The following is a 26,028-nucleotide window of genomic DNA, read 5'->3' as shown; positions in this document are numbered from 1 at the left end:
TTTTCTAAAGAAAAGTACTTTATGCCATTGATTCCCAACTAGGAGTAGGCGTAGTACCTAGTGTACCGCAAGTGCATCGCAAACGGTGCATGAAAATATTTTATTTCTCAGGTACAAAAATAAAATAGGGCTGGGATCTGGGATCTGCTTTGTGAAAACCTTCCTGAAAATTAAAACAAGCTTTTAAGACCAAAAAGTTAGTTTTTCTTACATGTTTGAGTTCACCTTCAGCTGTGACACATCAAAACCAAGCAGAGAAACAGACTGGATGTAGAGAACAGTATCTGCTGTCAGAGCTCATCAAACAGCTCACGTGTCATCAATGATGAAAACAGAGGAAAATAAAGTCTGACTATATTTTTTTCAGTATTTTATTCCCAATTCCTAAAGTTTAAATGAGATTATAAGGGAGTTACTCAGAGGAGCTCCAGCTTTATAAAGGCAGATTTATAGTATGATTTTATTTTGATTACTTACTAGCTCCCGAGCAACATATTTATCTCAGTGAATATGGTGTTAATTAGAGAAAGAGTCAAAATGGACTCCAGAGGGGCAGTGGTGCAGATGTTTAACAGGCTGTACAACACTCTACATACCTAGTTGAGACCTGAGGTGAAGGTTCCTACGATTAAACTTTTTAAAATGAATTTAAAATGGAGTTAAGATAAATTCTCCATCCGTAATCTTTTATGAAAAGGACATGAAACCTCAATCAGTGATAGATCTGACACAACTGCTGTCAGATGAGACTAGGCCAGCAGCCAACACTCCAGATTCAGAACAAACATGCAACTAAAACTCTTAACCAAAGTTAATAGCATGGTTTTAGTCACATTTGGGGGAAGAGGGTAATTATTTATACAATGCATTTTAAGCCTGTGAAAAATACATCTCATTACTTTTCCTTCCTTATGTGCAAAGTAACCTAAAAGGGAGATAAATTAACCTCTGCTAGAACTTGGCTTGGTTTTTTTTTTTACAAAATGTGTACAAAATACACCAGACTATCATGATCTGAACCGTTTTTATTGACCTTTCACCTATTTAATACAATGAATAAACATTACACATATGCCCAAAAAAAAAAAAAAAAAAATTCTTTCCACATAAACATTGAAAATATGCAAATCCAAATCATGGAGCACAAACGATCACAACCAACATCCATACTCATTACCTTAAATAAAAACAGCTGACATAAGACACTAGATATGTAGATGTAATGTTTTAAAAGCTGCAACAACAAAAAAAAACAAAAAAAAACACAAACCAAATATTTAAAAGTGACTTTCTGAATAGCAGCTTTTGTGAAAATAGCCCACATTGAAGATGAAAGTAAATCTGTGCAGCTGTACAACACATTTAGGTTACCTTCCCCTTCTTTGTTTTTTTGGACATGTAACCCTTCAAGTCATTCAAAAGTGCTTTATTTAATAACTTTACACACCTTTGACACGTTCAGTTCCTGTTCTTGTTTTCTTCTATTTGCATGAGAGGTTACAAATGCGGAATATTTACAGTAATTAACAAGGGCAATATATAGTACATTTATTAAATTAAACATCTTACTCTAGTGTTTATTGACACCGATTAGGATAAGAACACTATCTGTAAACAGAGATGCTTGAAAAGGAAGCTAATGAGATGACCTGTCTGTCCCGATTCTGCTTTGAACCTTAAATCAGATCAGAATGATATGTGGCCTCCACATTATATTTGATATATACATTTATTAAGCAAAACAGTTGACGCTGCTGATGACCATGAAGGCACTGTGAGGGAACCGTCAGCTGGACAGCATTAGGACACACTGCCACAGGATGAGACTCTTTTATTTACACCAGAAGTCACTGTCAGCCTCTCTTCAAAAACAAAACAAGGTCCTGCCTGCAGCTTCTGCACGGTTATGCTTTCAAAGCGTTAAGAATCACTCCTCCTCGTGCCTCCATTTCTGCGACTCCTCCTGACGCGCGTCTGGATGAATCTGGTTCCTCATTCCACCCAAGACGTTAGACGTGGCTTCGGTGGCCATGATGAGCGGCTTGACTACGGCTGGTGGCAGCTGGCGAAGGACACCGCCGACCGCTCCCGTCATCCCACGCTGCTGGTGCTCCCGTGTCGCAGTGTCGTAAAGGGTCAGAGCAGTATCTCTGATGCCCTGTGGGCGGAAAGACAGATCTGGTCAGAGCTTTACACACAGGAATTATGGATCTGATTCTAAATTATGTTTGGTAAAGGAAGAAGGAAGAAAAAGTATTGAGCAAGGGTCTCAATTTCTTAACCTTAAATCAACATCTAGAAGAATAAATCTAGTATAAAACAGGGTGTTTTAAAGAGACGGTGATCCCAAACACGAGATTTAAAGCAGGATGACTTTACCTTAATGCCGAGTGGAATTATTTCAATAATTATCACAAGTTTTACATTGCAATTATTTTCAGACAAGTCCTTTTTTATTTCTTTAATAGCATATGTTTTAATACAAACTAAAAGAACAAAAAAATATATAACTAATGAAAATTATCAGAAAGAAATGATCATACACTAAACACACAACAATAATAGCGTTAACCAACATTACAGATTACAAGTAAAATCACAGTTTCTCAATCAGCAACAAACAGGTAAAAAAAACAAGCAAATGGAGATGGTCTAAAAATGCAAACATGTTTCAGTACACATAAAATAATGCAAATTAGGTTTTCACTACTGGTAAATAATGGTGGCCCATTACAGTACCTAACAGGGCTCATGTTTTTTCCATCTCACTGGATTTTAAAGCTAATGTTTATTATTGTTATTTCTAAGATAAAATATTTCAATTGTTTCATTAGCCGGTAGCAGTAAAACAAAGCTTCTGGAATAAGCTTTATGTTGTGCAATGCCATTGGAGAATATTTTAACACTAGGACTCCCAGAATTCTGATTCTACCAGAACTCCCACTGGCAGTCAGTTTGAAGGGATGCAAGAGTAGTGATGATGTCATTAACTGAAGAGCTTTTAGTGTGCCATATAAACCCATTGTGGATATGTAGAGGTTAAAATAAGTCTAATATATATATTTTTAAAGGCTTTATTATATGATATTGTTGTAGTCTAAATTTGTTTTAAAAATAAATCAGTAAAAAAAATACAAAAGTTTTATTACACAGGTTCAAAGTTTGAAATTACAATTTTATTTGCAGAAATTGATTGATTCCCCCTGCACATTTCCTGCACCCCACCTTTTCACATTTATAACAAACATCATATGAGCAGTTTTTTGTGCAGCAGTGAAGCACCTGGTCCTGTTTTCTTTGACTCACCAAAACTGGCTCTCCTGCGGCGGAGGAATTGGTAACCTGCCGCTCTCTGGAGCACATGTCATCGATATTTTGACGCATTTCTAAACCCTGTTGCACTGTTACATTTCTTCTTAAAGCCATTTCTCCATATTAGCCAAAGTGTTCTTCAACCATGGGAAGAATTTACAATGCAATGGATAGAGCCGTCAAAATTATATTGACACTGTGTGAGATCGAGGTAAAATTAACCATATTCATTTTTTTAGGTTTTACATTTTATTTAAAAAAACAACATGTTAATGAAGGAAATATAGAAAGAGGAAAAGTCAGATGACCAACATAAGATTATTGTAAATAAAATTCTTTCACTTCAAAATCTCGGAACCATCAAAATGACTGCCTTAGAAGTTCTAGTGAGATAAGAAACCAAGTCAAATTCCACCAAAATAATGCTCTTTTTTTCACGTTTTTTTGAAGATAAAAATTCTGCATGTTTTTCTTGCAGAATCCTTTGGTGTTGTCTTTTGCAAACAAAAGTAAATATTAATGCATTTTTGGAGAGACAAAATTTCTAAAGCAATTAGAAACCTTTTTCAATGGTGCAAAGAGGAATTAAGCTGTGTTGTTTGCTTACCTCTTTCACCACAGTATAAGCATTGGCTACACCTTCTCTCAGGTCAACAGGCTGATGAGCCAGGCCATAATGGGAGTGCCGTTTCACCCTCTTCATGTCTCTCTCGTCTGCTACTGGGGACACCATGTCATAGGTCGTCTCAGCCGCTGCCTAAAGAGAAAATTCAAAATCTTTGAAAATTTACATTTCCAGTAAGACGCAGCTACATTTCTCCTCAATAGCATGAAGTATTTTAACGATTTGACAAGTCAGAGATGGCAGAGTAATATATTTGTAAATAGGAGGCATCAATATCACTACTTTTACATTAGATTCTTTAACTTACACATCTGGATTCTTTGCATTACTTTTATGATTCAATGCAGTAACATAAACATATATAAAAAGTAAAAGGTCCTTCTAAAACTACCCTTTTTTGTACATCATTAGAAGGACCCTTTACTTTGTATATATGTTTATGTTACTGCATTGAATCATAAAAGTAATGCAAATAATCCAGATGTGTAAGTTAAAGAATCTAATGTAAAACTTAGTTTTGTTTAAATATCCGTGCCTTAGAAGCTGAACTGAAGCAGAAAACCTCAGAGGAAGCTTATCCTGATCTCGTGGACAGATGCAGAAAAGGTGAAACGTAGAAATCCAATTCACAGCTAAAACTAAAGTTTAAAATGGTTGAAAAATGAACAAATAAATCCCTCAAAAACAAAAAATCTTGTGTTTTATTGGTTTGATTTGAAGTACAAACAAATGTATGATGTAATCTTAAAGGGTACATATCATTCTCTTTTAAATGTCTCCTTTTCACATTTAAATCTTTAGGTCTTGGTCCATGTAAAGTGAAATTGCAATGGTTTGGTCTCATTAGTGTTGCTCCACAGGCCCCTCCCCTCTTTTCACTCTATTCTGAGATGCCTCACAGAGCAACTCATTTTGTTGCGCCCTCTTTAAATACAGGGAGGCCCTTCACACAAGTGCCTCTCTGCATAAAAAGACATAATAGGGAATAAAGAAAACTAAACCGGTTGAAAAATATTAACTCAACAGATGATTAACATATCCTACCAGTGCTTGGAGAGACTAAATACAATTTTTCTAAACTATTTAAGGGAGTGTCGCCCTTATGCCTCTTGCTCTTAAAGTAACCATGGCATCAGCAGCAGGTGTGTATTGATTGACTCTGTTCCCGAACTGACTCCTAAATTTGGCTCAGTCAAGACATAGATTTGCTGCTCTTGATTCTGACGCCTGTATTCAAACTACAACAAGGCAGAACAGGTAATACAGGAAAATCTACAACTAGGAAGTGGGCTGAACACTAAAGTGGTCAATATCAGTGCCTTTAGGTGGAGGAAAAGCAGAATTTGCACAAAATAAAAAGAAGCAGGAGCATGTAATAAAAGCCTAATGTCCTGTGACCTGTTTAAAGCCTGTTTAAAGAATGGAGTTTGTAGTTAAAAGTGAGGGATCATAGTTTAGCTTTCAAAGATAATCTGGTATTTGAAAGATTAGAAAGGCTGCTTTTCATTTCTCCTGAAAAACATTAAGTTTAGCAAAAGGCTTCTGAAAGAGCTGATTATTTGACATCTGAATAGCAGAAATAGAATAATAATTGCAGAAAAAAACAGACAGAGCACGTCTGCAGAAAAGGAATATTTAATTGTTTTCAAGTACTTATAAATGCCTTAATAATTCTGTTAAAAGAGAGCTTTCCTTTCTACTGTTGCTACATGCATGAGGGGATTGCTGCCAATTCAACAACACGGTGCAAGCGACTCCAGGAGGATTAAATGCAGCAAATCAACCACTATGAATAGCATGAACTGAAACATAACGTAATCATTAAGGGGCATTAAATGGGAGAGTATTTACCTGAATGGTCCGCACCATCCTGTTAGTGAGCTCCAAAGCAGCCATGGCAGTGGAGGTCCCAAAGGAGGCAGTGCCACGCTGAAATCCCCGGACTATCCGACCATCCTTTCTGTACTGCTCAATGGGCAGCCATACCAGGTCCCTCAGGCCGTGAACTGAGGAGAAAAAAATAGTTTTCTTAGGAGTGTATTAACATAAAAAGAAATCTACAGCCACAAAGCTAACATCCCAAAACCAAAGAATTATGTGCCAAGACCACAGAGATCGGAGAAGCTCTATGAGCAGCACAATGAATCCAGATGTTATGCTCACCCAGTTTCACAAGAGTGTGAATAGGCGCCACACCACTTAGTATCCCTTGAAGCTGATTGGTCTTGATGTCATTTAGCCACTCATTTATTGCATAAGAAAACAGCTTATCCACTCCAAGTAATCTGAAAAACAAGGAAATATAAGTTTAGTTTTTAAGGAAGGCAACACATGCAGCAGTGGATGTTCGTGTCCTAGTCGGGTAACAAACCCTTGTCTGTAACACAGCTGCCTTAGTTTCAGCTCTGAACAATTCAGCTGCGTCAGCCCAAAGACGATTCCTGCAAATGTTCCCTGAGACAAAACATTACCTGTTATTGATAAAAAAAAAAAAAACTTATAAAATAAAGTTTGTTTCAGATAATATACCTGATCCATTGATACATGTTTCCCATGGTAATCCAGACGAATTGGAACCTCACAGGTGAATCGAAACTCCCTGATATTAGAAAAGGGGATTAAACATAGTCATGTCACAGTTAAATATGGATTCAAGTGTTCTGTTCATATCGCTGACCTAAAGAAGATCGGCTGATCCGAAAAAGAAGAAGGAGAAGGTTCGCTGTCATTCACTTCCTCCCTGCCGGATGTGGAGAAGCTACTGATGGTGATCTGCCTCTGAGCAGGGACTGAAATGATCGGGGCTGGATCCTGGCTCCCAGCAGTCTGTTTGGAGAAGCTGCAGGAGATCTCTGGGGCGGATGCTTTCTTTGTCGGAGCGCAAACAGCTGCACCACGTGGATAATAAACAGTAGCTGTTTAATCATGTAAAAATGGAAAATAATGAACGTGTTATTAGGTTATTAGTCTTACTTTCTTGAGCAGGTGGGGAGAAAAACTCAACTTCATTGGCAAGACTACTAAAGAAGTCCTTCATGAAGAACAGTGCATCCTAGAAGGAAAACAAAAAGAATAAGTCATTACATAAGATCTGAGTTACAGCTGCTAACATTAAAACACAACTTATTTCCAACTTGGTTACCTGATCGATATTGAGGCGCAGAGGCATTAGGGAAACACGTAGGGAACACTCCGGAGGAGCCTGGCCCGACTCGGGACATGTATGCAATGCCTTAACTGTCAACTAGGGACAAAAACTATAGATGAAGTTCCAGATTCATAAACCTATTGAATTTACAGTTGGTCGCCTTACCATGTTTGAATGGGCTTTTCGGGGCATTTCTTTGCTGGAGTACAAGTACAGGAACTTGTTCATCTGTGAGGTAGCGAGTCTGTCCCTAATCTCCAAGTCCTGCACAACAAACACCTGCCGGGACAACGGCTGGTCCACCGCTGGACGGGATGCTGGGGGGGGCTGCGGGTATATCTCATGCTGAAATCTCACCTGAGGAAACAAGAAGAAATTCAATACTGAACAAATGATGAATGTAATTGTTAATAAGGTTCTAGATCATTCTAATCAACTTGAGCTGATGCACAGGAAAACTCACTGGTGAGTTAGTCTCAGGCTAACATTGAAGAAAATCCCAGTGTAAAAATTTTTTACACAAATTCTAAACGAAAATAAACAAACAGAAAGATAACAACTACTTCCACTAAAAATAAAACAATACAAAATATTAATTATTAAGTTTATAATGTTTCCTATTTTTGTTTTCATTTGATCCATAGACAAATAAAACGTTGATTTCACATCTGATAAAATCGAATTACTTTTTGAAACCTTTTTCTACTCACTGAATTTAAATTTATGACCTGCACGAGTTATCAAAAACTTTACAGGTAATTTAACTTTAACAATAAAATAACAAACCTTTTACATCAAATAATCTGATAATAAAACGGAGGGTTTAATTCCCTTAGGCATTATTATGGCGTTTCATGAGCAATTTTTTTGTTTATGTTTTAATTAGGGAAGACAATTATCAAATTTTGTAGTTTTTTCACAACATGTAATCATCCGGAAATTACTTAGAGCTACAAAAAAAAAAAAATAAACTAAATATACATTTCTAAAAAAAAACTAATTTGTAGAAATAAATAAGATGTAAAGATATTAGTAAATGAAATTTCAAACCTAATGTGGAGATTTTTTAAACTCTTGAAGGCTTTTTGAGATATCAAATATGTAGGACTTTTAAAGAGCGAGCAGAAACAGAGATGGTTTGCAATTAAATGTGCTACCCTGACTGAAAAAGAGGGTTTTGCAGAGTAACACTAGTATTAGTCAGGCTATCATCTCCAGTAGCCCACCAGCAGGAAGTCACTTTAGCAGCTTCCGAACAGGAGACCTCTGTATTTTTCTAGAGAGGCAGCAAAGCAGATGGGTTTCAGACATAAAGCCGTTTTATCCTCTTTATCAATTGAGCCTGATATAAATATTCAGGGATTTTATTTTAATTTCAGAGATAAGATTCAAATTCTCCAAAGGGAAAACATAGATACTGCTGTCAGAAATGCATGACACACAAACAGTGCTGGTCAATAACACATGATTTTGCAGGGAATTTAAAGGCATCCGCCCTGTGATCATTTTGTCTTTGTTTTCATTGGATTGTTAACTGTGCAGATGTGTAGTGCTGACCGTGATATCAAGTTTTATTCTGCTTTTGGTTAGGTCATAAACATTTACCGATACAACAGCAGGGTTCCTACAGCATAAGGCAAGTTAAATTCAAGACTTTTTAATGCCACTTGAAATAAAAATTTAAGACCAAATTCACAAGAAACACAAGAAAAACCTGCTTGCGACAACTTAACCCAAAGGTTTATCTTAACATAAACCACTGCACTAACGTTTCAAATTTTTAAAAGCTTCCCATACAGGAAGAAAGCTAAAAACACACAAATGACAGATATATTTGAACAATTATTTAACTGAATTCACAAACTTTGTTTTAGCAGGGAACAAAACAAATCAGTTTTAAAGCCATTGCAGCTATTTTTCTTTGTATCATTTTCTTAGTATGTTTGATTTGGTGATAAGTGGAGGCGTTGTAGAGACAAGGGTGGAACAAAACTGAGAAATACCGGCTGTTTCTCGGTAACTCGATTTTGATGCTTTAAACGCTTTTGACGCTGATGTTTTAAAAATTAAGACCTACGAAAGACTGATTTAAGACATTTTAATACCAATTAAGGCCTTAGTTTTATTTTGAAGAATTCAATGCCTTTTAAGACTTTTTAAGGACCCGCGGGAACCTTGAACAGGTTCAAAATGGTCATCAATTTATAATGAAATGTGTTGCTAGTTGTAATTCTTAAGAAAAAACACACAAATCTAGTTAAATCTGTATCAATAGGCCAGAAAATTTAATAATCAGCCTCACATTTTCCTATCTTTCATTTCTATAATGAACAATTATTGATAAATAAGGAAAAAAACCTTGCTGAGTTGGATTTCCATCAGGACATCAGGGTTCCTTCCTCTTCCACCTCCGATCCGCCCCAAACTCTTCACTTGTCTAACTGGTGTTTGAGATGGAGAGCCATGAGGAGTAGATCTAAGGCACACAGGGAGGGACAAAAAGCTTAGAGAATTGGTTTACCTTAATGCAAGTTTAAGAGAAACTAAAAAAAATGGCTAACCCCCGGCTTCTAGCAGGAGAGGCAATGAATGCTGCACTCCCAAAGTCTTTTCCTCCATAAAGATGCCAGATGACGGATATCTCCCTGATGAGATAGCGGACCTCTGGGATGGGAAAATTCATGGCTCCCCGACAGGAATCATTTCCTTCCAAAGGCTCACTGAAGTGATTGTTTTTGATTTCCACTGGATCTGAGGTAAGCAGCTTTACCCTAGGTTCCTGGTCCTGATCCTGTAACACACCTCTTAATTAAAGCATCATATTTTTTATTTACAAAATCATATAATTGAGTCAGTAATCCTCTACCTCTCCTCTGGAATCAGGAGTATCGATGATGCAAAAGTCATCCGTCTCTTGGGCAAGGTTGGGAGCAGGCGTGATGAGGGGAGAGGCAAGGATGGGGTAGGTGGGGCTTGCATCTTGGCTTAAATTCCCACTCTCATCAGGGAAGAGAAAGAGGTCTGAGCGAGGCGGGTCATGGTCCTGCATCTGCTCCTCATGGGATCCTACATATGATGAGAAATACAAACACACATGGATTCATCAAACTATTCTAACCTCTCCAGTCAAACTGCTATAAAAGCAGCTGCTGATTTTCTATTTTTCTATGATTCTAAACAAGGAAGTTGACCTGATTTAATCGGAGAAAAAAATTTGTATACTGCAAAATAACTAACTTAAATGAGTTTTATAGGGAATATTTGCAATGATGAACACAAAACTGCACAACTGTAAAGTGAAAGAAAAAGGATGACGGGTTTCCACCATTTTTATACTTTCACACTTTAAAAGTGTTTGTATTTAGGTTGATCCGGTAGTTTTGGTACTTCATCCAAACTGTTTTCAGAAGTCACCCTATTTATTAAAAAAATAAATAAATAAAATTAACCAAAGCACAAATATGTGGTCCTGGTCTAGTGAATTATTTCCCAATGAAATCATCTGATATTTGTGGTTTTCATATGAAAATAGATGAAGAAGTTCAATGGTTTAAAATATTATGCCCTAAAGGTACCATAAAAACTGCTGGGAAGATAACTGTTTATTTGAAATTTAAAACATAAACTTTTACACATTTAAGTTTTAAAATAAAACTACCCCCATTACCAAAACTGAGAATAATTATTTATTACATAATTTAACATCAGAAGTAAAGCAGTGCATAGTTAGATAGGTTCTCCTTAACTGAGGGAGGTCTGTACCGTTTTGTTGTGGGCAAGGCGGCTGTTGCCCGTCAGACTCCTCCATAGCTTCACTCATCAGGTCCTGCAGCATCTGCTGCTCGTTCTCAGCTAGCAGCGAGATTTGAGATGTCGGCCTGCTGGGAACCTCTGCCTGTCAAAATAATAAAAAAATAAAAAACATTAAACTTTGTTTTTTGAGAGTGTTTTTTTTTTATAGCAATAACTCAAAGGTTATATCTGACCTTGTTTTTCTGTGTGGTGCTGCTGCGCTTGGTTTCTGGTTCCTCTGGGGGCATTAGGTCTCCATAGCTGGCCACATACTGGATGAGGTTCATCAGCGCAGCGCAGGAGTCGGAACATGTTCTAATGTGAATCACGTCACTGGAGCAGCGCAGCTCAAATCTGGGCTCAGACTATCGGCCAAACAAACAAAAACAAATAAAATATCAGATGTTTCTCACTGCAGTTAGAAATCTCATTCGGAGTTGGAAAACAAACCTACCAGTTTCCCATCTGGTCCCGGTTTGACAGCCGTAATCCTCAACTCCAGAGTGCCCATGTCTACAACCTTAACGTAGTCTTTTAAATGAAGAAAACAATGACAAAATCTTTACATAAAACACAGTCAAATACCTAATTTAAAATATTTTAAATGAGCTACGGATGGATGGATGGATGGATGGATGGATGGATGGATGGATGGATGGATGGATGGATGGATGGATGGATGGATGGATGGATGGATGGATGGATGGATGGATGGATGGATGGATGGATGGATTGAGACAGTTGGAATGTAAATAACGTATTGAAATTCATATATTTTTCCATAAATCTGTTGTCTTAAAGTTTAGCCAGACCAGCAAAAAAAAAAAAATCCAAAGGAAGCCATCCAAAATGTTGCCCAAAAAGTCAACTCACCACGTGCTAGATTAACAGAAACGGCATTACTCTTGTCAGAAAGGAAAAGAGCAGCTTCGTCCAAAATTATCCTGCAAGGAAAACTTTATACAATTAAAACATATTAAAACTGATTTCAAATAAAATCTTTCCAAATACTTATAATAACAGTCAAACCTTAAGGTTGAGGATGAATTGTCTAAGGAGACGCTGCTGGTGATGCTAAATGTTTCTACAAACACCAAAGATCTGAGCGGCAGGTAGAGAGGTCTGAAAAGACAACAGATAACTTTAATTTCCATTAAAAATAGTAATGAACAAATCTTCATTAGATGTTGCTGAGATCTGCTTACCTGTAGTCTAATGAGCAGCTCCAAAGATGTAAATGCAGAGTGGTGACAGAGAGGGGAGGGGCGTAACCCAATACAGGCTCAGCAGAAACATTCAGAAAGTCAACGATCTGTTTCACCAAAACATGAGAAAATGTTCATTTAAAGTCTGTAGGTTATAAGGTATCTGTGAACATATCGGCCTTTAGGAACACCAAGGAGCTTGTTCTACCTGATCATACCAGCCCAGATTGGGTGGGACCACCCTGTGCTGCAGTGTGGCTCCTCTCACTCCAATAGCAACCAGGAACTCCTGCAGGGACATGCTTAAAGTCAGCAACAATACCAAAGATGCAACCCCGGATCTTAACTCAGTGTTCTGCAAAAAATATTGTCACATTACATCAAATTACAAAAGTAATATATTATTATTACTCATAATTAACCATCCTCTTGTTTTAAATTCAATCCCATATTAATGTCTTTCTGCAAATTGAATTCCAGATGTTTTAAGGGCTTTTTTAAATTCACATTCAATAACTTCCACTTTAAGCTCCAGCTTATGGATGATTGTAGAGCTTTTCCACCCAAAGGTTACATAACATCAAGTCAACAATGTAACTGAATCACAAAGTTATAATTGAATCACATTTTATTCAGTCTCTTAAGTTGTACTGCAAAAAAGAAATAAAAGTAAATATGATTTCCTTTTCATCCTTCATTAATAAAAACCCACTTGCGAATCCAAACAAGAATATTTGACCTTGATGTTACGCTCTGAGCTCTGTGATGAGATTTTGACAGCGACAGACACCATGCTGCGAGCTTCCAGACCAATACCCTCCGAGGGAGTGGAAGACCTTTCTGAAGAGGTCTCTGATTGGTAGATGATCGGCTCCAGCCAGTGGGGATGTGTCCTGCATGGCAGCTTGATGTCTAAGACATTTGTGCCTCCATCTAATAGTCCTGGGTAGATCAGTATATAGGATAAATGTATAATCATAATCAATAGATGTCCTGATGATAAAGGAGAACTATTAAAAGTGGAGGTGGCTTACCTTGGTGGTACATACAGATGCTGCTGGTATGAAAGCAGACATAGTGTTGGTCCTTGAAGCCTTCGTATTGACTGACGCTGAACAAAACGGCATTTTTCACCTCCATCCAGAACTCGCCATGTTTGTTTTTTAGTAAAGATTTATCCTCCTTCTTAAAAAGTAAACAAACATATGAATGACTTATTTTGAAGTTGGGATGAACATAGGAGAATTTTTAGCGGATTTTACCTTAGCGTTTGTCTGAAGAGCCACTAAGCCATGATTGACATTAAGGATGACAGAGAAAAGGCTCTGTGAGGTCTTGCTCTGGGGTTTAGGCTTTTTCTTCTTTCGTGATCTGTAGCCTATATCTGAGGTAGGACAGTAGTAATGCAAATTCTCCTCCTCTGAGCCACTGGTCTCCTCTACAAAAAAAAAAAAAAATCTTTGAACATGAATTCAGATCACAAATCTAAATGAGAAACAGGAAATTCATCTAAAATATTAAATATTACCTTCAGGCCCAGTAGAGCGAAACTGGCTAAAGCTGTCTTTGGAGTAAGTGTTAATCAACTGACTGGCAACTGAGAGTCCGACTCCATAAGGCATGTTGTCTACGGTCTCCACAGGGGACGGGGCCGTGGGCTCCCACAGCAGAAGGTCATTGCTTATCCTAAAACATGGAGGAGATTTATTTTTAATGAAGCTGTTTTGGCGTGAAACAAAAGATTGGTATAAAGTAAGCTGTGGATGCTTTTAAGTAGAGGAGAATATTTGTATGGGTGTTGTGATACGATACGTGTGTCACAATATTACAATGTTATCCCCATATTGCAATATTACTATCTATTGTGAAATTTTACCAAGCTATCAAAATTAAACGTCTAATTAAAAAAAGGAAGTTCTGTAAATGTTCAACAGAAGGTATTGATTGTTCAGTTATTTTGGTATCCATGTTGTTTGGGTTTTGAGTCAGTGTCACAACCGATCCTTCCAGGAAGCATGATCTGTCCTGCACATGAGCCAACAGAATAATAAATCCGGGTCACCGAAAAAACTATGTAATAACATTACAGAAAATACTTATTTATATACTTAAAACATTAAAGAATGCTAAACTACATTGTTTAGAAAATATAGAAGACTTTTCTGGAAGAAATTAATACGTTTTACATTCTGTCCATTGTATTGCGTGACGTCATCAACGGACATGCTCAGAGCAGTCACAGTGACGTTAGAACATTTTAAGGATTTCTTTTATTTATATATTGCTTTTTTTTCCCGTTTTTAGAATATGTAATATTTATGCAAATACAAAAAGGAAAAAAAAGTATTGCCTAAACGGAAGTTATTCAGTTCAGGTATGCGCAGGATGGATAGTGCTTCCGAGATGGATCGGGCAGTGACAGTCAGTCCACATCTTCCACTGTAACTGCCTGAGCTACAGATATGGCACAGCGCTGCAAAGCTAAAGGGCCCTACAGCGCCATCTGCCAGAGTGGCGGTGCAGAGGTAGCCCATTTTCCTTCGAAGTTTAAGGTAAAAATGTTTTGTTTTTGTTTTTTAAACGATATTACGAACAGAAAGATCGATATTATATCAGGCACCAGAAAAAACACAATATATATCGCCAAGTCAATTTTTTTCCCACACCCCCAGGTGGAGGATGTGTGATGCTGTGAGTCCATTTTTTTGTCTGAACACATAGTGAACCTGGATAGATGTTCTAAATGTACATCAAGTGGCTTTTGATGTCCCTTTAGCAAAATACATCAGAAGATGGGAATCTACACTCAATGAATGAGTAGATAAGGATTTTCAAACCTCTTAATGGTGATTATATTTGAAATCTTCTTAAACATCCTGTTATCAGGAAAATGTTGCCAGCACTGAATGTGTAACTAGAAAACCCTTCATTCACAATGGGATTAATGCAACATGTTTTAAACATCAGATTAAAAAAATACCACTGTTTTATTAGACATTTCCATCATGTTGTTGTGTTTATTTGATCTAAATCCTGATAGTCAATGATGAACCTGTTGTGTAGTTTTTCATAGAAAGCCTTGCCGGGCAGCGCCAGTTGCACATTAGGGAAACACAGCTCCAGGAAGAATCGAGAGTTGTTCATGGTTTTTTCCTGGAACTCTGTCATCTCACCAACATCGCCAGGAATGATCATCTGCAAACAGGGGAACACAAACACCTTCTAACCACCTGTTTTGTCCACACCTCGGAGCTTTGCAAAACCTTGATCTTTTATTTGCCTAAGGATTCATCAGTCAAACAAAGTCAAAGTCAATACTTTGACCAGGGAAGGTTCTCGCTCCTGGATGCAAATTTTCTGCACCTGGATAAAGCACACCTGTCCGTCAAATATTAATACCAAATCTTTGGCTGCAAATAATTAAATGAAACAGTTTTAAGGGAAAATGTAAAAGATTATAAAAAGTATATTTGATATGTTACTTTAAATAAAAGAGTCTGCTGGTTTAAACATTCTTTATATAGAGGCTTGTGCCTCAAGCCTCGTATTCATGTACAGGTAGGATGTGTTAGACCTTGTCAGCTGCTCCCTGCTCACCTTTTTCTGACCAATTTCACTTATGTGATCTTTCAAAATAACGTAGATTAATCAGTCATGGCTATATGATGTGTACATCTAACAAAAAGGTAAATTCAGCCATGGCATTTAGTTATCTACAACAAAAAACAGATTGTTAACAGAAGAAATGGAGCCTCTTATTTCTGTCTGAGAAGGAAAGTTACAGATTAACTCTTTTTTTACTTAAATCTAACTCGGATAAAAAAAAATTCTTCATTAAATACAAAAATTATGTCTTTTAGTACATATGATATCTCTCTAAAGACGAAAAAATTATGACCTTAGATAGAGACTGACATGACCCCTATTGGTGATGTTGAAGACTGCTAGCTAAAATTTTATTCTGCTATTTTATTCGGTTGATCCTCTTTTTTAATCAGACTTTCAACTACTTCATAGGTCAGTATTGTATTCCTTCTTCTGACTCAGTACTCATAAAGCACAGCTTTAAAACCATTCTAAACCATTCAGTTTTATCTGAGGCTGCATGTTTCCTACTGGAAGGCGAACCTCCTCTTAATTTTCATTATTATTCAACGTTTAAGAAGTTATTTTACTAGACTTCCCCCTTTTTTTTAAATCTATTGTCAGATTGTAGGTTGAATGTTACTGCATGGGAGACTAAAGCTTATCCCTCCCTTCTTCGATTGCCTCCACAACCTTCTCCCTGACATGTCCACCGTTTTAGTTTTATTTGTCTTCATATCTTTTGTTTACCAACACTCTCCAACAAACCTCTGGAACCATCATACATCAACTCTTTTTACTAACAAAGTCATTTATGAAGACAGTGCGTTTCCCTAAATCGTATTTTGCGGGAGTAGAATATGGAGGGAGACAATCAAAGAAACATTTCAGTTTATTTTGCTAATGTGAAAAAAAAGGGAGAAAAAACGGAAGCATGATGACATGAGTGTAAAATGATCGGATCAAATGTAAGGATTATGATGCATTACGTTTCACTTACGACTCACCTCCTCGTTTTCATACATAACCCTCCGAGAAGAAAAAGGTGACGGCTCTGGTTTACCAAAGTCACACACATCCTTCAATGAATGAGCGGCGCCCTCCTCCTCCTCTTCCTCAAGTGAATGGTCTTCGGCCCCCTCGTCATCTTCAGCAGTAGCACGCTCCAGGATCGAGTGGACCGTGGTGGGATTTATCTTTAGGACAACCCTGCTCAGAAGAAACGATCTATCACTTCAAGTCAGAGCCCAATGGAGTTCTCCGCCTGCTGCCGGCTGCATGGATGTACCTCGGCCAATCAAATTTCACACTCTCTGATGTCATCATGTCTCCTTCCATGTTGTGGGACACTCTGATGAAACGAGCAGCGGGTTGATCTGGCTCCTCCTTGAACTTTCCTGCATCAAAAAGAAGAAAAAAGTCAGTACAAGTTCTGTGATCATATTTTCTTTCTTCAAGTGGAAGTCTGACAGACGTACCAGTGAGCTCCTTGAAGGTGAGCTCCATTTTGGTTTGGTTGGGTGAGTTTCCACCAACAAACTCGGTTTTCATTTCCAGTTCCTCCAACTCAAGAAAAAGCACTTCTTTCTGCAGGGACTTCTTGAACCAGGGCCCTCTTTCCTGATCCGAACGCAGGTCGGGGATCGGGAAGAGCACGGTGAGGCCGAGCACCGGAGCACTGACTGTCACTGACGTGTGACAGTTGGAGGGTGTGTGGGTGTCATCTAGGAAAACCTCTGCAAAGGCTTTGTGCTGAAAAAGAGTAAAGAAATAGAAGCTTTAGAACAAACGCCCTCGTTCAAGTGAAAAGGAGGAGTCAGCTCATGGAAAAGCCTGGAATGCAATTTTAATTTTTTTTTTCTTACAGTGTCCTGTCTGGCAATGTGGCAATAAGAATAATTGCCACAGATTTTACTTTCACAAGTGTAGCAGTATGGCAATTGCCGTATTGCTCCACTTGTTTCATGCATATAAATTGCTTTATTATAATTATGCAGGGAGTTTTACAGATTATATGGACACTGCAATGTAAGTAGAACAGAAGAGGAAAAACAGAAGAAAAAAAAAAGAAAAAAAAGAGAAAAGATGAAAGAAAGAGGAGATAGAAAGGAGACAACGACAAAACATTTTCAGTCTGCTTCATCACCGGCAACGAGATGCAAAAAGAACAGCACAACCGAAAGACATGGTACGAGACATACAATAAAGCAACACCTTCAAACTATCGCTGAAGTAGTATTATTTAGTCTGACATGTACTCTGTGTTACCTGAAGATAAGAGTATGGGCTTTCTGTATGGAAGTGAATCTCTAAGTACCTGGAACCAAGCAACTGTAGTTGTTTGTGAGAGTGCAGCTGTGCATGTAAAGTTTATCCAGGGAAGAAATGCTCAATAGTGGTTGTGGAGAGCCGAAGAGGCGCACCCCCCAGAGCACTGAGTCCAATGGAATGCAATTTTAATGGTTTCCTGGAGTATTAGGGACACATTAAGGTAAAAGAAATTGGGGGAGGATTTTTTTTTTCACTCTTCCTCACCAAGTCAGTAAAGTTGAAATGTCGAGAATTAAATTGATATATTGAAATAAAGTCAAAACTGTCAATAAAAAGTTTAAAACAGTTTTAAAAATAAAGTGGATAATAACATCAGTGGACATGACTAACAACAGCTTATTTCATTATCAGTGAAAGAGACAGACAGACACTTTATGATTCCCTGATAGGGGAAATTTACCTGTCCGATAGCAAAGATAAAAAATATAAAGTAGGATAAAAACCACAAAATTTTATGTTTACGTAGCCCTTTTACTCTGTTGCAGGAATAAGGATGGTAAAATAACCATATTTATTTCACATTTATTTACATTATTAAATACAAGCCCCCATTTATATTGTAGGATCAAATAAAAATTGGCTAAATAAAAATAAGAGAAAACAGTCAGTTAATGAAGCATTACGTAATTTTTTAATGGTGGTCTCATTAAGAGACCTTTTAAAAATAGCAGTATTATCTAATGTAAATTAGTGTACAGTCGCCTTTTTGCTGGAAATTGCTACTTTTCTTCAAGTCAGTGAAGTGTAGGTCTGCCTTAAACCTGTTTTTTAATTACTCTCATTAGACAAGTTAAATATCAATCGATCACTCTCAAGTCACAACAGTAACACTGACAGAGGTAAGCACATAGGATTTATAAGTCCGACAACAACAATGCAAGGTCTGCATCAGTTTTGCATCCTTGTTTTTGTTTAAGGTCTTGCAAAAAACAGTAAATGCCTTTCCCTAATTCACTCTTGTTGGAGCCCTGTCCTTCTCCGATTCTCCTTTTCTTTTCCTTCCTCTTCTGACAAGGGTTTTCTTTTCTGGCTCTTCTATGTCATAGACCTCCACAAAAAACAAACAAAACTGTCCTGTTTGTAGAAAACTGAAGGTGTGAGGCTACTGAAGCCAATAGCTTTATATCGGGTTGAGGCTAAACTGTTCGGCTTACTGCGATAACAACAACACAGCTGTAAGGCCAACCATGCGTCGGTGGCACAGAAAGCTCTGTGGTTTTCCAACCAGCTTAGATTAACATGACAGGGACTTTGAAGATGAAACATTTGAATAAATATTATCAGCCTACCAAACTGAGGTGTTTGTTGTAAGATGTATATAAGTGGGAGGCCATCATCTCAGTGGAAGCTAATTTTTGAGGCTGCAGCAGAGAGTTGAGACGGTCCACGATGCTGATGTCCAGTTCGGAGCGAACAGGGCCCAGCTCCACCCGGATCTCGGCTTTCCTCGGTATTGTGCTGAGACGCACTTGACCTGCCTGAAAAGGAGACGGGAAGAGCGTGAGCCATGTAGAAAAGGTATCATACTAATGTGTTTTTTTTCTTTTGCGATTCAAAAGTAATCACCTGAGGACCTCTGCGTTCTGCTAGCTTGTAGAGCAGGTGAAGGCAGGTGGACACAGATGAATCCTCACTGGCTGGGGTCTCAAATGTAAGGAGCTGAAATGTGACAAGATGGGAGTTTCGAAAAGAAAAATGACTTTTTATCTGTACTGGAGAGGCAGCGTTGAAACAACAGAGAATGAAAAGCGAAACACTGACCTCGGTGTACTGGATTCCCCTTTGGCTGCCGCCAACAGCAGCTTCAGAAGGGAACAGACACTCTACGAACTCCATCTGGTTTAGAGAGATGTCAGTCCTGAAAGTCCGAATGTTTGATCCCTGACAGTGCTCATAGTTTATCTTCAAACCCTGACCGACAAACCTGTAATCAATGGCCCGTGTTATTTTAACAGATACTGGCTTAGTCGAGAAAGAAAGAAAGCATTTCAAACTGTTAAAACTACCCGCAAACTGCGTTTACCTCAAATGATCATGGGGGCACGCCTGATCAAACATTGAGCGAGACTGAAGGAAAGCATCTGGAGAAAGCTGGCCTGGACCCTGTGTGCTGAAGAACTGTCCGGCAACAGGTCCAACAGGACCAGGGGCTGCGTGTGGCGGTGGCAGGGGGTCAATGTGGAGGACAGAGACAGCAAAGCCCCTTAGCGACAGCTTCAGCACCAACTCTGGCCTCGACTCATCCCCGTGTGTTTTGGTAGAATGGGCTTAAAGGAAAACAATAAAAATGTATTCCAACAGCACCAAACCATTGACAGACAGCTGTTATAAGTCCAGGTAGATTAGCTATCAGTTTAGAGAAGTGCTTACAGGTTTGTCTCAGCAGTTTCTGAGGGAGCTGCGAGTCCCGCGACTGGGCCGAGGATTCATTAGTCCGCTTCTCTGTTTGTCGCGGTACGTCCATATAGTCCTCCCACAGAGCCTTCAAATACAGGAAAATTAAACATGTCAATAACTCACTGAGAAAACGTTAATAAAAACAATAAAGTAGGCTCTAACTTCAATAAGACAGGCACTGTGGCCTTTACTGGATGGAGGAGGGATTACAAACAGTATGAACTTTATTTACACCATTTTCTGGTCGTAACCACAGCAGTGTGTTACAGTGAGCTTGTTGCAGATATTTTTGATTTATGCCTCATATTGAAGGGTGGTCTGTGCTATGTTATTCCACGCCACAACACAAGAGAGATAATCCCGAACCAGCTGTGGGTCTAGATACGGCCGAGGCGGTGAGGAAGTGGGGGCAAGTCTGTGCGACAACGAGGGACATGAGGGTGAAAAAGAGCAGGGATCCAGGTGGAAAAAGGGTCCCATTGTCTTGCGCACCTCGCTCTTCTAGCTGGTCCAACTTCAAGAGTTGTTTAGCGCAATGGCGGTCCAAAAAAGCCGGTAAGGTACCAAACAGGAAATACGCATAGTGTAGAGCAGATGGAGAATTGACCAATCAGAGGCCGCCTATCTGCGGTCACCTACAATTTTGGAGAGGTGCACCAGAGTGTCTGTGGAAGGGGCGGAAGGACATCTGTGTTCACTGCGACACACACGCAGACCACCTGGTTTCTGAGTATAAATCAGCCTTTAAGCTGTACTGCAAAGGGGATTTGTATACAAATATAAAACTAATTAGAGAAATGTGGATTTTGAAACCATTAAGTTCTACAAATCTTGACAAATTTCAAAGATGAATCTCACAAGTTACTACTAAGGTTTTGTTATGAACATTTTCTTTTCTTTGAGTTTGTATAGAAACAGATACCTTCTTAGAGGAGAGCCCTTTAGTTTAAAACTGTTTCAAAAAGTTTAAAACTGCAAATTAATTAATAAAGAAGATTTATTTGAGGGGGGCTCACTGTTGCATTTCCAGATGGAGACTCTCCAGGTGAGGCCGAGTAGTTGCTGTTGAGAGACAAGTCCAAGTCGACAGTGGGCGGTTCTCCAAGAGGAGGAAGGGATGATAAGCTGTGCGACATGTCCATGTCAGCCATGGAGAAGAACACGTCATCTACAAAAGAAAAAAATAATACAGTTAAACACAATGCATAGTTTCTGTTTCAGGCTCACTTACAGAGAGCCATCCAGCGTAACTTTATAAATGGTATGTTCTACCTTCTGGCTATAAATATGAGGTGAAATGTGATGCAACATCCAAAATAAACACTAGTGTGACTTTCATTCAATGTGATTAAAAGCGAAGGTGGATCATCCAGTTCATGCTGTATAACACTGCCACAAAACAAGTGTTTTATCCAAACCTCGACTTGACACCGTTCTGGTTGTCTGGCTGTCAAAGAGTTCTGGGTCTGCGCCTGGAATGGCGTTGTCTCTCTTTAGACACCGGTTCAGTTCCAAATGGAGACGATACTCGTCTTCTTGTTGCATGGGACGGTTTTTTCTGTCCTTGTTCCATTCTCGTGCCCCTTTAATGAGACGAACAGGTTCTCTGTTATTTCCAGATGACACCATAAAAAGGGTCTCATTTGTTTTTTAAACATCTGATTCTCACCTCCACCAGAAAAAGCTCCAAATAAATCTAAAAGTAGGTGGACTTGTCTTGGGGACAGCAGAATAAGCAACGAATCAATGTGTCCAACAACATCCAGCTAGGAAGCAATACCAGAAAAACAGAAGTATTAGTTTTACACTTGTGACAAAAAAGTACATCTCTACTCTTTTCAATACAGAGCTTAGTTCTTTTACCTTTGCACCAGGCAGAGCAAGGTTGTTTTTCAGAGTGAGGGACAGCTCAATTTTACCACTAAGGCTTCCAACTTGCACCGTCTCAAAGGGAGCTGTGGAGGACAGCGGCTCTGTAAACTGTGGATGGGGCTCACATATAATTTTAGGATTCCAGCTGGGGGAGAGTTTTGGCTCGGTTTCCTTCAAAATAAAAGATTTGTGTGTTAAAACATTGTTTATGGGCAACTCTCTAGTATCTGAAATACTGTAGACACCAACCGAAGGGGTGGGTGAAGATCTGCCATCGCGAGACATGACAGAGAACTCGTCCCAGAAAACAGTGATTCCTTCCATCTGCATGTTTTTATGTGCGAAAGTGGTTGGCTGATGCACATTCACACTTGGGGTCTCTTCTCCCGTTTCATCGCAGTACACAATTCTGAACACAATTACAAAATCGAGTTAAAGAAAGACCGGCTGTCTAACGTTCAGGATATAATTTAACGTAATTCATGCTGTGAACATTTATCAAGTGTTTACACCCCTTGAACATTAGCCTTTAACATGCGTCTGATGTCCACACTTTATGGAATGGAAATGATCTGAAAGCTGTACAAAATGAAATTTTGTTTTGCATACACTCTGTATACAAAATGACAATAAAAGTTATCTAAGTGTAAGGGTCCAAAATAAATTGTTCCCAAAAAGAGATGGAAGGAAAATGATACAGGGTTTAAAACACCAATTTGTTATAAAAATCTAGAGTGGCATGAATATTTCTCCATCCACCTGTACACCAATGCCGCCCAAATAAAACCCTGTGCAACGAAATGCATTCAAGGGACATTAGGATTTTTAACAGCTCAGAAAGCCCTGCTCAATCCAAATCAATGACGATACTCTGAGCCATGTATACTTAGAAGCTGGGCAAGGAGGGCATTTATAAAATAAGCAGCTAATTGGGCTACGCTAACTCGAAAGGAGCTGCAGAGATCCAGATCAAACTGTTAAACATCTACTCCACACATCTGGTCTCAATCTAGAGTAGCAAGAAAAAAATCCATTGTTAACACAACATCACGAGAAGTAGGTTTTAATCTTTATGACAAGCCAAGTATGCAACAGTAAATATATGTAAAAAGTGTTCAAGACAGTGGAGACTGAAATAGAACTTTTCGGCCCAAACGCAAAACTCAACATTTAGAGAAAACCCACGGCGGTGGCAGCATCATCCTGAGGGATGCTTTATTTTATTATTTTTCAGTAGGGACAGGGAAACTATTCAGAATTCATTATAAGACAGCTAAGGACAGATAAACTTTAGAAGATAAAAATGCAGGACTATGGCCCTAAATATACCAAATGAGCCCTAAAAACCACACAGGGTTTCATTAAGTATAAATTTTGTGTTAAAATCAGTCAGTTACCCTAATAACACTTCAATTTGAATGGACAAAAAAAAATCTCTGAATGTGCAAAGCTTTTACAACAATTTATACAAACTCTTAAGCACGTATCATTTTCCTTCAAGAACACAGTTACACACTTTCTGTTGGTCTCTTATATGAAAAAATATATTATGATAAAGTGGTTGTAATCTGATTTAGACAGAGGTGGATAATCCAGGTCCCAAAGTTGAAACAATGCATAGATTCCCTTCATCTTCTTCACTACACCAGGTGATTAATTCCCAGTCTGTGTTGAGGAGCTGGAAATACAAATAATTGGAACTAATCTCTGTGATGCTTTTCGCTTTCTAGACCTCAGTTATCCACCTCTGGATATAGATACTCTTAAGGACACTTCTCTATCCTTGTGTGTCATCAACACAGCTACTTACTTTCCAATTCTAATTTCAATTGCAATTCCAGTTTTAGAATTTTCTGGAATGTGTTCAACTCGCAAAACCGTATCCAAAAATGTCACTTTGACTCGTCGCAGAACTGGAGGAAAGCCACAAAAAAAAAAAAAAGTACATCCTTGTTATTGAATTTTTCTCTTGAGAATGATGAATGCAGATAAAATAGAGCGGAAACATACCTGTTTCTATTGTCTCTGCAAACTTCTCTAATCCTTCGAAAGGCTGAAAGCTTTCTCCCATATCATCTGTGAGCTTTTGGCTCAGGCATTCCTTAGCGAGCTGCATGCTGCTTGTCATAAAACTGGACCAGTACATGGGCTCGGTGCCAGATGCTGAAGGAAGATGTTCATTCATGAAAACAACCCGTTTAATTAAGCCCCTTCCAATAACATATTTCCTCTATCAGGCATATGCAATAGACAGACAAAAAGGAGTCTGCTTACCAACTCTAGGCCTTGGTCTGAGCACCATCTCCAAACCCTTCACCTCCAGGGCACAGTTTTCCTGTAGCAGCGCAGCCCATGGAACGGTCAAGGATATCGTTTGGATGAACCCTGCGATTACCTCAAAAGGGGCATCCGCTGTCTCTAGGAGCTCATTAAGAGACTATAAGACAAGATGGGAACCATTTTTAGTTCCTGTTGCAGTCATTGTTGCAGATAATAATTTCTGGTTTCCATTTTTATTCACTTTAACAAAAAATGCTCCTAAAACTGTCAATTTCACACAATGCATACCCATTTATCGAGTGGTACTTGTGCAAGTGACCCAGTGCCTTGGTAGAGATCAAGGCTGAGCTGATCCAAGCTCAGTTTCTCCTGCAGAAAATTGCCCAGGTACCGATGCAGGAGGTACCTGCAGGCTCGCTTTTTGATTGACTCTGAAAATGGCCAGGGCATCTTAACTTGGTAGTGGAATAATGCGGTGGGAATGAAATGGGGGCTTTGTGACTTTGTTATTGCTATGCAAAGCTATGAAGGAATCACTGATTTTACAGTCCTGTCATCCTGTCGATTTGAAGGTCCTGGAAAAAGGGGAGCTCAAACATCCTTCACATCCCAAGACCTGGGACACGCTGGAGGATGTGTTGACACTCAGAGATAGGTGTGGGAATCGATCCGACTCCAGTTTGCTGCACCTACACAAATGAAAACACATTTGTTATCTGACACCAAAACGTGTTTTAACCCACCTTATAAATCATAAATAAAAAGCGATATGGCAGACTATAAACAAACAAACAACAAATAAACAATTTAACCTCTGTGTGTGTGTACATAGTATGCCCCTACCCCTCAAACTCATAAATGTGCTTGCGAAATCGCTGTTAGCATCGCAGGGATGAAAACAAATCTATGTCGGATTTAGCTCTGCTAATAAAAACCCAGCTGTCATTATCCAACCGGACATTTGTTTCGAATACCGGTCAGACAAAGGCAAGAGACGTCAAGAGACTTAGCTAACTAGCCGGCTAGTAGTGATGTTTAGCATAGGGAATATACAGAAGCTACAGCATCCGGTGGCTAACGTTTAGCTAAGGTTATAGCATTGAGCTAGCTAGCAATGTAGCTAAGCTAAAATCCAATATATCCCTTTATAAGCAATTTTACATTGAACATTTAATTATATATATACAATTCACACAAACATATATATGACACGTGCTGTGATTTTATTTAACTTACAAAAAAAACAAAAAGCAAGACATTAAATCAGCAGGTAAGTTACCTTCTGACTGAGATGTTTACAAACACTTTCATGACTTCGCACCACTGGATGATGCTGCAATAGAGGTACCTGGGAAATAGGACCTTCGAATTCAAAAATTGATGTTTTTATGCCATAAACTATTAAAAAGAAGCGCTTAATCTTCATAAAAATGTTTTAACTTGTTATCTGCTCTTTCTGTTTTATCTTAATTGTTTGGTTT

The 26,028-nt window shown here is 38.6% G+C and overlaps 1 protein-coding gene across 2 annotated transcripts; it reads right to left on the bottom strand.

Moving 5' to 3' along the window:
- Positions 1 to 1,005: 1,005 nt before the first annotated feature.
- On the bottom strand, positions 1,006 to 25,974 carry atg2b (autophagy related 2B). 2 transcript variants are annotated; one of them, XM_038291394.1, is made up of 43 exons: positions 25,827 to 25,974; positions 24,836 to 25,236; positions 24,542 to 24,704; positions 24,278 to 24,430; positions 24,078 to 24,180; positions 22,517 to 22,676; positions 22,259 to 22,438; positions 22,065 to 22,161; positions 21,814 to 21,978; positions 21,412 to 21,563; positions 20,369 to 20,480; positions 20,022 to 20,265; positions 19,760 to 19,922; positions 19,565 to 19,657; positions 19,288 to 19,476; positions 17,146 to 17,419; positions 16,956 to 17,064; positions 16,675 to 16,876; positions 15,135 to 15,277; positions 13,611 to 13,768; positions 13,345 to 13,520; positions 13,117 to 13,267; positions 12,822 to 13,024; positions 12,291 to 12,371; positions 12,083 to 12,189; positions 11,907 to 11,999; positions 11,751 to 11,821; positions 11,332 to 11,408; positions 11,072 to 11,242; positions 10,848 to 10,980; positions 9,952 to 10,151; positions 9,647 to 9,876; positions 9,444 to 9,561; positions 7,251 to 7,442; positions 7,080 to 7,181; positions 6,911 to 6,989; positions 6,615 to 6,825; positions 6,467 to 6,536; positions 6,309 to 6,391; positions 6,101 to 6,222; positions 5,789 to 5,943; positions 3,920 to 4,069; positions 1,006 to 2,158 (listed from the first exon to the last, which is right to left on the bottom strand). In XM_038291394.1, exons 2-43 carry the CDS (start codon positions 24,995 to 24,997, stop codon positions 1,928 to 1,930), a joined length of 6,228 nt encoding a protein of 2,075 aa, XP_038147322.1. In that variant the 5' UTR covers positions 24,998 to 25,236; positions 25,827 to 25,974; the 3' UTR covers positions 1,006 to 1,927. The 2 variants fall into 2 exon arrangements, with proteins under 2 accessions (XP_038147322.1, XP_038147323.1); XM_038291395.1 differs by lacking the exon at positions 25,827 to 25,974 and adding an exon at positions 25,391 to 25,578.
- Positions 25,975 to 26,028: the final 54 nt, after the last annotated feature.

The sequence above is a fragment of the Cyprinodon tularosa genome, unplaced genomic scaffold (genome assembly GCF_016077235.1).
Source record: "Cyprinodon tularosa strain WSP-4 unplaced genomic scaffold, ASM1607723v1 ctg3, whole genome shotgun sequence".
Lineage (NCBI taxonomy): Eukaryota > Metazoa > Chordata > Actinopteri > Cyprinodontiformes > Cyprinodontidae > Cyprinodon > Cyprinodon tularosa.
Note: the sequence above shows the minus strand (reverse complement) of the source record. Positions and strands in the feature narration are given on the sequence as shown.

What these genes read in the sequence shown, in the direction of transcription:
- atg2b (XM_038291394.1), bottom strand. Translation starts at nt 24,997, where the DNA reads ATGCCCTGGCCATTTTCAGAGTCAATCAAAAAGCGAGCCTGCAGGTAC. An exon ending in AAGTACCACTCGATAAATGG is followed by an intron (nt 24,705 to 24,835) that starts GTATGCATTGTG and finishes CTTGTCTTATAG; the next exon opens with TCTCTTAATGAGCTCCTAGA. An exon ending in TCACACTCTTGTGAAACTGG is followed by an intron (nt 5,944 to 6,100) that starts GTGAGCATAACA and finishes TTTTCTCCTCAG; the next exon opens with TTCACGGCCTGAGGGACCTG.